A 14,130-nucleotide genomic window follows, 5' to 3' on the forward strand; every position below is an offset into this window, starting at 1 on the left:
TCATTTTTGACTTGTTTGGGTGTCAAGGGTAAAGGACGTTGGTTACTCATTATCCAACGTGGTAGGAAGAGTGTCATATCAGCATTCTGTTTGTCTAGTCATCGCCATAAAGAGTCGAAGGACTATATTAGTGCCCAGATTTGAATCTGGAGGACTAGTATAGGTAATTTTAAATTTTGGAGACTAAATTGAATAATCACGTGATTTTCAAGGACCAAAATGAGTATTTAGTCAACGTTTTTAATAGTCACTAAAGTTAATCAAAGAGAAACAGAAAATAAATGAAAACTATAGATGAGGTCTTGAGGATGCCACAGCAGGACTAATATACATATATGGACATAAATGTGCTTAAATATGTTGCTTTTTGAATATCCTAAAAATATAAGAACTTTTCTGTTTATGGTTGGACATATGTTAATATTACCGATGAAAAAAGTTTTTATAAAAAAATAGAATTTTTAAATTTTCAAGCCATTTCATATGCATTTATTAAAATAAAAATGTTTGAAAACTTCTAATAATAATCTTTAACATATGTCCTTAAAACACATATTATCTAAAAACCTAAAGAAAAAGTTTAAGATGCCAACACTTTTATTGAAATCTAGCCATTACTTAACCATCAAAAGAAAAATGAATAATCTTATACCATTAGATGTCATTTCACACTATTAAAAATATTGATAATGACTAATTGATGACTACACATCGCACATTCTGCTGGTCCCTAACATTCCTTAAACCTAAAATATACAAGTGACTTGATCATTCACATGTTTAAGGGTTGTTGCCTGCTTTGTCCATTGTATCCGTCATATGGTTTGGTGCTAGACTTTCTCTTCACGACAACAATCCAGGTGATCACCTCCAACAATAACGCGACTGCACCCAATGAAGCAATCACTACAATGTAAGTTGATTTCCATTTCCTTTCAGGATTCAAGATGTCAAAGCCCCTGAATATGTTGATAATGCCCAGGATGATTATAGTGTAACCAAAGCTGTGGTGATAGATATTCCAAAAGTATCTATATTTATGATCCTTCTTTGGCCTTATGAACAATGCGAACATCTGCAAGTCCAGACAGATAGAAAGGAGAAGAAATAGAATAATTAACTGTTACAAAATAGTTAAAATTGCTAAAACTTCAATCTCTAATTTCCATAAAGTGTATGCAGCCCAAAAGCATCCACATTTTGACGTGAGAACATATCATTTTCTGTGTTATCCCATAAATCACTTTTTTGGTACAAATTTTTTATTCAATTATTTTTTAATGGACAAAAAAACCATAGGACTAGAGGGACTAACACATCTATGGGACTAGATTAAAAGAACATTGGAAAACATTTTACCTGTATAGCGGAAAGACAAAAGAGGGTAATTCCAATATTGCGATGAACACTGTAGACAACCCCTGCTGATTCGCTTCCAAGTTTAAGACCAGTTGCCCAGCCAGCAACACCAATTGCATAAGCAGATACCTGGCAGCCAGCATGAAGATAGAACCAAGCTGGATCTGCGGATGGGTACGTTCTCATATACCTTGCTATCACTGCTCCAAGGGGAAACAGGACACCCCAACTCACAGAGTTCAGCACTCCATGAATCTATCATTCAACATAAACCATCGATTAAAATTCTGTTAAAACAAGTCAGCAATCATTTTTAATTAAGTAAGCTGCCACTTGACAACCACCGGGACAAACTTGTGTGTTGGTTCAATTGATTCCATGAAACATAAGTGAAAAGCATTGCTCGGTTTAACCAACAATCTAAAATCTAAATCCAATGAAACTATTTCACTCACCGTAGAGATTCCTCAATTCATCCAAAAACTAATGGCGCATAAACAAAACGAAAAACTCTAACAGAACATCAAAACCCAAAGAAAAAGTAACCCAGTGAGCAGGCAAACTCGACCGAGTATACATACAAAACACTCACTGTATTTTTTTCTTTTTAAGTTTATTTGGTTTTATATAAGATCAGAAAAACTAATGCATAACTCAAAACACCACAACCCCGAACGAAATGAAATACTAAAAATCATATTTTTAAAATACAAGCTAAATCCAAATTCTTAAGGGGATTATTTAAAACAATAAAGAGCACACACGTAATTTATGAAATCATAAAAAGTTACCAGAAAACTAAACCCCCACAATTTTAAACGAAACTGAAAAAATAACATAAATAACTAATACCTTCATCTAACACCCTCCACAGTAACAATAAAATAAAATTGAGGTAAATCACAAGAACTAGAAATAAAATAAACGGTAATCCACCCGAGGCATTTGTGCCTCCCAAAGATCAGAAAAGAAGTTTGATAAATTTCAATTGGTCTCTCAAATATAAAAAGGTTTCACAGATATTTTGTCAAAAACTCAAGTTTTCCGGTGATAAACTAAAACAATGTGTACCCTAAAACAACATGAAACTCACATTCTTCTTCTTGGTTCTAGAGTCCACTGCACCACCACTAACATTGTGGTCTCCAATCAAGTTGAGCATCCCCTTGGAATTGAGATTCTCCGGAGCGAAGTCGTGCTTGTCAAATCTCCCAGCTGTGACGGAGGGCCCCACCTGCCACACCTGGTTCAAGGTCGTAACCTTCTCTGGCACCTTCATGTTTGCAAAGATCATTATGGCTCCTCCACTCTCCTCACCCTTCAAGCCCCATACTTCGAACGACAGCTTCCCTGGGACCATCTCACTGTACGACTTGATGTCGAGGGTCTTGACGGTTACGGCTCCGTTATTGCCATCCTTATAGGCCACCAGTGCCTGTGCCCCCGCCATGCCCAACCCGGTCAGGTTTATGGCCCACGAGATCCAGCCGCTTGGATGTGGCGGGGACCCAACGAAGAGAAGGAAGAAGAGTGAAACCCTAGCCTTTTGATTCTTCAAAACCATCATAACTTTCTCTCCGAAGCTCCAATCGCCACACCGTTTGCGGCCACACATCACTCATCTCATTCTCTACAATTCTATCTAAAAATATTGCTAAGAATTTCGAATTCTCTTACTTCATTTTTGCAGTACATGCTCAATTCAAAATTTAGTTATAGATTTTGAGAAATCTTGTAATTCTGGTTGTTTAGGGATGCTCTAGTATGAGCTATAGGTGAGTTTTATCAATAAATTTCATGAGTTAAGGTAAAATATTACCAAACCCTTGTGATTTATGAAGTTTCATGAACCCTAGATTGGTGTATATATGAAATTATTTATATTAGAGTGTTGGATGATTTTGGTACACGTTGGGAACCTGAATTAGCTTGCGGAGCATTTGGGTGAGCCTTGAGGTGGAGGTTCAAACTTGGGTATCATTGAGAAGGAAGTCAAGCGTTGGGTGTAAACCGCCGTCATTGAGATACGGTTTAAGTTTCATTTAAATACCATGTAATGTAATATGAAATCCTAGGCTAGATGCCTCTAAGAATAAGTTTGAGTTATGTGTTTGGATGGAATTAATATGTATAATTGATATGTTGTTGAAATTGATATTGAATGGTGATTGTGAATTTATAAGTTATGTATTAAATTGATGAATGTTGGGGCGGAGGCTGAAAAAAGGTAAGATTGGTAAGTTTGTGATTGTAGTGTATGTTGATACATGATTTTGAATAGGAATTTTGATACTGAGTATGTGGACTTTTGGGTAATGATTGTTGGAATAGTAAAATTGAGGATTTGAGATATAAAGTTGATAATTTTGAGTTAAAATGTGGGAATAGAGTAGGTTTGAGTTTGTTAATTGTGAATGTCTGAATTGAAGTGGTTTGGGGTTATTTTGTTGAGTTAAAAACTGTTTTGGCTTATGAACTTTTGGAGAAATTAGTAAATTCTGTTCTTGGTTAAAAAATAATTTTTGACCAACTTTGGCAGGCCATAACTTGGTCCTCAGGGTTGGAAATTTTATGAAACTAAATTTTTATGAAAATTTATTTATCAATCTTTCCAACGGTTAAAAAATGGTTGAAAAATGAATTTTGTGAAAAAAGTTATGAAGGTTTAAAATTTGGGCTGAAAAATTGGTTTATGAAGCATATCAGCTGTTTCCCACTCTAATATGTCATGCGTACGCAGAACCCATCCTGCATACGCAGGAGTTGGTCATTGCCAACACTCATGCGTACCCAAACATGGGCTGCGTATGTGACTTTGTCAAAATTATGCTCATGCGTACACGGTGCATGTCATGCGTACGTGTGTGAGCTCTCTACCCAAATTTCTCACATACGCGTGGTCTGCATATGCAACTAATGCCAATTTTTGCACTTATGCGTACGCATGACCACCTAGTTTTGCAAAACTTGAATTTTTTAGTTTTTAACCATTCTTTTAGCCTTTTAAACTTCTATAAACCACAATAAGAGTCTAAAACTTGTGTAATAGAGGATAGTGAAGTTAAAAATGAGAAATTAGGATGGATGATTGAATATGTATGATGAGAAGGGTAATGATAATGAGGGATGACAGAGATCAATTATGATTGGGTATGATGAGAATGATGATAATAATGAGCGAAATGAACGATGTATCTAAGTTATTGATAATTGGTAAATGATGGCGGATTGGAGAGGTTGAGGATTCCCTCCGAGTTGTATGTTATATACGTGAGTGAAGATTTTGATGAAATGATGATTGAGGAGTGTGACGGACACTATATCCTATGATGAATAGACGAGTTAAGGTTGACTATTCCCCTTCTCATGTTTCATTGAATGAGAAGAAGATAACGAAGTGATGATGATGTGGTGGCAAGGGAGGGGCACGTGTCATGTACTTAAACTGTAGAGTCAACGATTCAAGTTATAAATATCTTAAATGGATAATTATAAAAACTATATATATTAAAACACAAGTAATAATATATAGAGGGATAAATATATATGAGTTACTAATATAAATAAAAATAGTAACATAATGATAAAAGATATACGATGAAACATTAGCAAAGCCAAGTTCACCGAAGAGTACCTATATTTACTCATACCGATAGATTTTGAACTAAATAATAATATTAAATAAACTTTATTTTAATTAAAGAGGGTAGTAATAATAATAATTTTATCCTTTCTCGAAATATCTTGTTATAATAAAAATTATCTAAAAATCCTAATTAATTTAAACTCTAGTTATCATAAAATCAATTATGTAAAATATCTTATTATAGAAAAATTATATAATAATCTTAATTAATCCAAACTCAAATGAGAATAATAATTATGAAAACTTTGCTTATTAAAATAGTTTCTAATAAATAATTCAGACTAATAGAATAAATTTAAACTTTAATAATCATAAAATCAATTTAATTATTCTTAATAAATTAGTTCCTAAAAATAAGGAGCTCCAATTAATAAAATAAATGATAACTTATTTATATTTAGATTTTCAAAAATGCAAGTCATTACATAAACTCAAGTGCAGTTAACTTTATATGAAATTAATAGCTGAGAGTCGTTAAATGATTTGACAGGTTTGACTAAATTGTCATCTAATGACTCTCAGTTATCAACTTTACATTAAATTAACTACACATGTGTTTTCATCTCCCCCGCCTCCCCCCTTTGTTAGCATTTTGTCGAGGAGCATGTTCTTCTTATTTAGCTAGCCTGGGTCCGAACTAGGGGTTTCTTCATGGGCCAAGACTCAAGACTCAAGGAGTTGTATTTTCGTCTATTGCATGTGTTCTATGTACTACAATGTAAAATGATTGTAACAGAGTGTTCTATATTCCTTGAACTATTGTGATGTACATGTTAAGTCTTTACGACACTATGTATCATACGATTATTTAATAGATTCTGATTGTATATTGATGAGCGGATAATTTATACACTTTTTGGCATTGTTTTTATATAGTTTTTAGTATGATTTAGTTAGTTTTTAGTATATTTTTATTAGTTTTTAAGCAAAATTCACATCTATAGACTTTATTATGAGTTTGTGTATTTTTCTGTGATTTCAGGTATTTTCTGGCTAAAATTGAGGGACCTGAACAAATATCTGATTCAGAGGCTGACAAAGGACTGCTGATGCTGTTGGATTCTGACCTTCCTACACGCAAAATGAATTTTTTGGAGCTACAGAAGTTCAAATGGTGCGCTCTCAATTGCGTTGGAAAGTAGACATCCAGGGCTTTCCAGAAATATATAATAGTCTATACTTTTCCCGAGTTTAGACGATGCAAACTGGCGTTCAACGCCAGCATTTTGCCCTATTCTGGCGTTAAACGCCAGAAACAAGTTACAAACTGGCGTTTAACTCCAAGGAAGACCTCTACACGTGAAAGCTTCAATGCTCAGCCCAAGCACACACCAAGTGGGCCTGGAAGTGGATTTCTGCATCATTTACTTATTTTTGTAACCCTAGTAACTAGTTTAGTATAAATAGAACTTTTTACTATTGTATTAGACATCTTTGGACGAGCTTTTAGAACATCTTTGATTATTGTTAGTCCTTAGACATTGGGGGCTGGCCTCACGGCCATGCCTACCCTATTTTCACTTATGTAATTTCAACGGTGGAGTTTCTACACACCATAGATTAAGGTGTGGAGCTCTGCTGTTCCTCAAGTATTAATGCAAAGTACTACTATTTTCTATTCAATTCATGCTTATTCTTATTCTAAGATATCCATTCGCATACAAGAACATGATGAATGTGATGATTATGTGACACTCATCACCATTCACACTTATGAATGTGTGATTGACAACCACTCCCATTCTACATAAAGTCAAGCTTGAATGTATATCTCTTGGGTTTCTAATCAACGATTCACATCGACTCCCCTCTGACAATGGGGCATCTAAATCTGAGATTGGAACCTCCGTGGTGTAAGCTAGAATCAATTGGCAGCATTCTTGAGATCCAAAAAGTCTAAACCTTGTCTGTGGTATTCCGAATAGGATCTGGGATGGGATGACTGTGACGAGCTTCAAACTCGTGACTGTAGGGCGTGGTGACAGACGCAAAAGGATAGTAAATCCTATTCCTACACGATTGAGAACCAACAGCTGATTAGCCATACGATATCTGTGCATGGTATTTTTCATCCGAGACGAGCGATCCGATAGTTGATTAGCCGTACAGAAACCGTAGAGGACCATTTTCACTGAGAGGACAGGAAGTAGCCATTGATAACGGTGACACCCAACATACAACTTGCCATAGAAAGGAATATGAAGGATTGGATGAAGGCAACAGAAAAGCAAAGATTCAGAAGGAACAACGCATCTCCATACGCTCATCTAAAATTCCCACCAATGAATTACATAAGTATCTCTATCTTTATTTTATGTTCCTTTTTCTTTTAATTATTAAAACTCCATAACCATTTGAATCCGCCTGACTGAGATTTACAAGACGACGATAGCTTGCTTCAAGCCGACAATCTCCGTGGGATCGACCCTTACTCATGTAAGGTTTATTACTTGGACGACCCAGTGCACTTGCTGGTTAGTTGTACGAAGTTGTGAAAAAGAGTTGAGATTACAATAGAGCGTACCAAGTTGTTGGCGCCATTGAGATCACAATTTTATGCACTACGTTTTTGGCGCCGTTGTCGGAGATTGTTCGAGTTTGGACAACTGACGGTTCATCTTGTTGCTTAGATTAGGTAATTTTCTTTTTGTTTCAACCTTTATTTTATTTTCAAAAAATTTTCAAAATCTTTGAAATTTTTTTCTTCTTTTTCGTTTTTCCAAAATGATTTTCAAAAAATAAAAAATTATAAAATCATAAAACAAAAAAATATTTTGTGTTTCTTATTTGAGTCTAGTGTCAATTTTTAAGTTTGGTGTCAATTGCATGTTTTTAAAATTTGTGCATTTTTCAAAAAATTCATGCATTGAATTCTTCATGATCTTCAAGTTGTTCTTGATAAGTCTTCTTGTTTGATCTTCATATTTTCTTGTTTTGTGTCTTACCTTGTTTTTCATATGCACTTTTAGTTTGTTAGTGTCTAAACATGAAAAATCTCTAAGTTTGGTGTCTTGCATATTTTTCTTTTCTTAAAAATTTTTCAAAAATAAGTTCTTGATGTTCATCATGATCTTCAAAGTGTTCTTGGTGTTCATCTTGACATTTAAAGTATTCTTGCATGCATCATTGGTTTTGATCCAAAATTTTCATGTTTTGAGTTATTTTTGTGTTTTTCTCTCTCCTCATTAAAAATTCAAAAAAATATATATTTCCCCTATTTTACTCATAATTTTCGAAATCTTTGGGTTGACTTAGTCAAAAATTTTTTAAAATAAGTTATTTCTTGTTAGTCAAGTCAAGATTTCAATTTTGAAAATCTTATCTTTTCAAAATCTTTTTCAAAATCAAATCTTTTCCATTTTTCTTTTATTTTTTCAAATTGTTTTTTAAAATTTATTTTCAAAATCTTTTTCTTAATTTTATTTCATAAATTTCGAAAACTTTACTAACAATTAATGTGATTGATTCAAAAATTTGAATTTTGTTACTTTCTTGTTAAGAAAGGTTCAATCTTTAAATTCTAGAATCATATCTTTTAGTTTCTTGTTAGTCAAGTAATCAATTTTAATTTTAAAAATCTAATCTTTTTAATTTCCTTTTCAAATCTTTTTTAATCATATCTATTTAATCATATCTTTTCAAACATATCTTTTTCAAATCATATCTCTTTCAAAATCTTTTCTAACTTCTTATCTTTTCAAAATTATTTTCAAATCTTTTTCAACTAACTAATTGACTTTTTTTGTTTGTTTTACTATTTCTTATCTTTTTCAAAACCACCCAACTACTTTTTTCTCTCTAATTTTCGAAAACTCCTAACTATTTTTAAAATTCTTTTAATTAACTAATTGTTTTAAATTTTACTTTTATTCTACTTCTTCCTCTAATTTTGAATTCTAACTAATAATTAAAATAAAAAATATTTTTATTCTCTCTTAAATAAAATTCAAATTTTCTTCTCTCTCTCTCTCTCATCTCTTTCTATTTAATTATTCATTTACCAACACTTCTCTTTATCTTAAAATTCAAACCCTCTCTTCCTCTCTGTGTTCGAATTTTTCTCTTCTCCTTCTTCTATTCTTCTCTTCTTCTACTCACATAAAGGAATCTCTATACTGTGACATAGAGGATTCCTCTTCTTTTCTGTTCTCTTCTTTTTCATATGAGCAGGAGCAAGGACAAGGACATTCTTGTTGAAGCAGATCTTGAACCTAAAAGGACTCTGAAGAAGAAGCTAAGAGAAGCTAAAGCACAACAATACAGAGAAAACCTTATAGAGAATCTTAAAAAAGAAGGAGACATGGCCAAACCCAACAATAATGCAAGGAAGATGCTTGGTGACTTTACTGCACAAAATTCCAACTTCCATGGAAGAAGCATCTCAATCCCTGCCATTGGAGCAAACAATTTTGAGCTAAAGCCTCAATTAGTTTCTCTGATGCAACAGAATTGCAAGTTTTATGGACTTTCATTAGAAGATCATTTTCAGTTCTTAACTGAATTCTTGCAGATCTGTGATACTGTTAAGACCAATGAAGTTGATCCCGAGGTCTACAAGCTTATGCTTTTCCCTGTTGCTGTAAGAGACAGAGCTAGAACATGGTTGGACTCTCAGCCTAGAAATAGCCTGAACTCTTGGGATAAGCTAGTCACGGCTTTCTTAGCCAAGTTCTTTACTCCTCAAAAGCTGAGCAAGCTTAGAGTGGATGTTCAAACCTTCAGACAGAAAGAAGGTGAATCCCTCTATGAAGCTTGGGAAAGATACAAGCAACTGACCAAAAAGTGTGCTTCTGACATGCTTTCAGAATGGACCATCCTGGATATACTCTATGATGGTCTGTCTGAATTGTCTAAGATATCATTGGACCATTCTGCAGGTGGATCTATTCACCTGAAGAAAAAGCCTGTAGAAGCTCAGGAACTCATTGACATGGTTGCAAATAACCAGTTCATGTACACTTTTGAAAGGAATCCTGTGAGTAATGGGACGCCTCAGAGGAAGGAAGTTCTTGAAATTGATGCTCTGAATGCCATATTAGATTAGAACAAAATGTTGACTCAACAAGTCAATTTGATTTCTCAGAGTCTGAATGAATTGCAAAATGCATCCAACAGTACTAAAGAAGCATCTTCTGAAGAAGAAGCTTATGATCCTGAGAACCCTACAATGGCAGAGGTGAATTACATGGGTGAAGCCTATGGAAACACCTATAATCCTTCATGGAGAAATCATCCAAATTTCTCATGGAAGGATCAACAAAAGCCTCAACAAGGCTTTAATAATGGTGGAAGAAACTGGTTTAGCAATAGCAAGCCTTTTCCATTATCCTCTTAGTAACAGACAGAGAATTCTGAGCAAAACCTCTCTAGCTTAGCAAATATAGTCTCTGATCTATCTAAGGCCACACTAATTGAGGAACCTAAGGAATCTGAGGCTCATCTATAGACCATAGAGATTCCATTGAACCTCTTTTTACCATTCATGAGCTCTGATGACTATTCATCTTCTGAAGAAAATGAAGACATTGTTGAAGGGCAAGTTGCCCAGTATTTAGGAGCAATTATGAAGCTGAATAAGCTATTTGGTAATGAGACTTGGGAGGATGAGCCTCCATTGCTCATTAATGAACTGAATACCTCGGTTCAGCACACTTTACCTCAAAAGAAACAGGATCCTGGTAAATTCTTAATTTCATGTACCATAGGCACCATGACCTTTGAGAAGGCTCTGTGTGACCTGGGGTCAGGCATAAACTTAATGCCACTCTCTGTAATGGAGAAGCTGGGAATCTTTGAGGTACAGGCTACCAAATTCTCATTAGAGATGGCAGACAAATCCATGGAAAAGGCTTATGGACAGGTAGATGACGTGCTAGTAAAAGTCAACGGCCTTTACATCCCTTTTGATTTCATAATCCTAGACATTGGGAAGGATGAGGATGAATCCATCATCCTTGGAAGACCCTTCCTAGCCACAGCAAAAGCTGTGATTGATGTGGACAGAGGAGAGTTGATCTTTCAATTGAATGAGGACTACCTTGTGTTTAAAACTCAAGGATCTCCCTCTGTAACCATGGAGAGGAAGCAAGAGAAGCTTCTCTCAATATAGAGTCAAACAAAGCCCCCATAGTCAAACTCTAAGTTTGGTGTTGGGAGGCCACAAGCAAACTTTAAGTTTGGTGTTGAACCCGCACATCAAAACTCTAAGTTTGGTGTTGGGAGGTTCCAACAATACTCTGAATATTTGTGAGGCTCCATGAGAGCTCACTGTCAAGCTATTGACATTAAAGAAGCACTTATTGGGAGGCAACCTAATTTTATTTATCTATGTTATTTCTTATTTTTTTTAGGTTGATGATCATGTGGAGTCACAAAAACAACTACAAAAAAATTAAAGAAAAATCAAAAGCAGCATTAAAAATAGCACACCCTGGAGGAGAAACTTACTGGCGTTTAAACGCCAGTAAGGGTAGCAGAATGGGCATTTAACGCCTAGTCTGACACCATTCTGGGTGTTAAATGCCAGAAAGAAGCACCAGACTGGTGTTAAACACCAGAAACAGGCTACAATCTGGCGTTAAACGCCAGAAACAGGCAGCAATCTGGCGTTAAACGCCAAGATTACACACTAAGGGCGTTTACACACCTAATTGGAGCAGCGATGATAAATCCTTGATACCTCAGGATCCCCACTTACCCCACCTCTCTCTCTCTGCCTCTATCTCCTCCATTCTCTTCTTCTTCCCCTTCTTTTTTTCTTCTTTTGCTCGAGGACGAGCAAACCTTTTAAGTTTGGTGTGGTAAAAGTTTTGCTTTTTATTTTTCTATAACCATTTATGGCACCTAAGGCTGGAGAAACCTCTAGAAAGAGGAAAGAAAAGGCAAAAGCTTCCACCTCTGAGTCATGGGAGATGGAGAGATTCATCTCAAAGGTCCATCAAGACCACTTCTATGAAGTTCTGGCCAAGAAAAAGGAGATCCCTATGCAATTCAGCTGGAATTGTCATAGAGAAAGACATCCTCATTGAAGAGGACAAGCCCATCACAAAAAAAAGGATGGAGCAAACAAGAGAGCCCACTCATGGACCTCAACAAGAGCATGAGGAATTCCCTCATCAAGACCTCAAGGGATACATTTTCTTCCACACAACTATTGGGAGCAACTAAGGATAGGAGCACCAAAAGCACTAAGGATGGAGAAACAAAGGCAAGGAAGAGACATAGAGGAGCTCAAGAGCACCATTGGTTCTTCAAGAGAAAGACGCCACCCTCACTAAGGTGGACTCATTCCTTAATCTCCTTGTCTATTTATTTTTCTGTTTTCGGTTATGAGCTTTATGTTTGGCTATGTTTTGTGTTTTTATTACATGATCATTAGTGTCAAGTGTCTATGTCTTAAAGCTATGAATAATTCCATGAATCCTTCACCTCTCTTAAATGAAAAATGTGCTTAATTACGAAAGAACAAGAAGTACTTGGATCTCAAATTTTATCTTGAAATTAGTTTAATTATTTTGAAGTGGTGGCAATACTTTTTGTTTTCTGAATGAATGCTTGAACAATGCATATTTTTTCATAGTGAAGTTTATGAATGTTAAAATTGTTGGCTCTTGAAAGAATGATGAACAAAGAGAAATGTTATTGATAATCTAAAAAATCATGAAATTGATTCTTGAAGCAAGAAAAAGCAGTGAAAAAAAAGTGGCAAAAAAAAGAGAAAGAAAGAAAAAAGAAAAAGCAAATAGAAAAAGCCAATAGCCCTTTAAACCAAAAGGCCAGGGTAAAAAAGATCCAAGGCTTTGAGCATTAATGGATAGGAGGGCCCAAGGAAATAAAATCCAGGCCTAAGCGGCTAAATCAAGCTGTCCCTTACCATGTGCTTGTGTCATGAAGGTCCAAGTGAAAAGCTTGAGACTAAGTGGTTAAAGTCATGATCCAAAGCAAAAAGAGTGTGCTTAAGAACTCTGGACACCTCTAACTGGGGACTTTAGCAAAGCTGAGTCACAATCTGAAAAGGTTCACCCAATTATGTGTCTGTGGCATTTATGTATCCCGTGGGAATACTGGAAAACAAAGTGCTTAGTGCCACGGCCAAGACTCAAAAAGTAGCTGTGTTCAAGAATCAACATACTAAACTAGGAGAATCAATAACACTATCTGAAACTCTGAGTTCCTATAGATGCCAATCATTCTAAATTTCAAAGGATAAAGTGAGATGCCAAACCTGTTCAAAAGCAAAAAGCTACTAGCCCCGCTCATCTAATTGGGACTAAGTTTCATTGATATTCTGAGATTCAATGTATATTCTCTTCTTTTTATCCTATTTTGTTTTCAGTTGCTTGGGGACAAGCAACAATTTAAATTTGGTGTTGTGATGAGCAGATAATTTATACGCTTTTTGGCATTATTTTCATATAATTGTTAGTATGATTTAGTTAGTTTTTAGTATATTTTTATTAGTTTTTAAGCAAAATTCACATTTCTGGACTTTACTATGAGTTTGTGTGTTTTTCTGTGATTTCAGGTATTTTCTGGCTGAAATTGAGGGACATGAGCAAATATCTAATTCAGAGGCTGACAAAGGACTGCTGATGCTGTTGGATTCTGACATCCCTACTCTCGAAATGGATTTTTTTGGAGCTACAGAAGTCCAAATGGCGCACTCTCAATTGCGTTGGAAAGTAGACATCCAGGCTTTCCAGCAATATATATTAGTCCATACTTTGCCCGAGTTTAGACGATGCAAACTGGCATTCAACACCAACTTTTTGCTCTATTCTGGCATTAAACGCCAGAAACAAGTTACAAACTGGCATTTAACTCCAAGGAAGACCTCTACACGTGAAAGCTTCTATGCTCAGCCCAAGCACACACCTAGTGGGCCCGGAAGTGGATTTCTGCATCATTTACTTATTTCTGTAACCCTAGTAACTAGTTTAGTATAAATAGAACTTTTTACTATTGTATTAGACATCTTTGGACGAGCTTTTGGAACAGCTTTGATCATTGTTAGTCCTTAGACATTGGGGACTGGCCTCATGGCCATGCCTATCCTATTTTCACTTATGTAATTTCAACGGTGGAGTTTCTACACACCATAGATTAAGGTGTAGAGCTCTGCTGTT

At 35.3% G+C, this 14,130-nt stretch overlaps 1 protein-coding gene across 1 annotated transcript; it reads right to left on the minus strand.

Annotated features, from left to right (window-relative positions):
* Positions 1 to 748: 748 nt before the first annotated feature.
* Positions 749 to 2,870, minus strand: LOC112717608 (cytochrome b561 and DOMON domain-containing protein At4g12980-like). The gene is made up of 3 exons (XM_025769592.2): positions 2,453 to 2,870; positions 1,360 to 1,614; positions 749 to 1,075 (listed from the first exon to the last, which is right to left on the minus strand). The coding sequence occupies exons 1-3, from the start codon at positions 2,807 to 2,809 to the stop codon at positions 773 to 775; spliced, it is 915 nt and encodes a 304-aa protein (XP_025625377.2). The 5' UTR covers positions 2,810 to 2,870; the 3' UTR covers positions 749 to 772.
* Between the last annotated feature and the right edge of the window lie 11,260 nt (positions 2,871 to 14,130).

The sequence above is a fragment of the Arachis hypogaea genome, chromosome 10 (assembly GCF_003086295.3).
Source record: "Arachis hypogaea cultivar Tifrunner chromosome 10, arahy.Tifrunner.gnm2.J5K5, whole genome shotgun sequence".
NCBI lineage: Eukaryota > Viridiplantae > Streptophyta > Magnoliopsida > Fabales > Fabaceae > Arachis > Arachis hypogaea.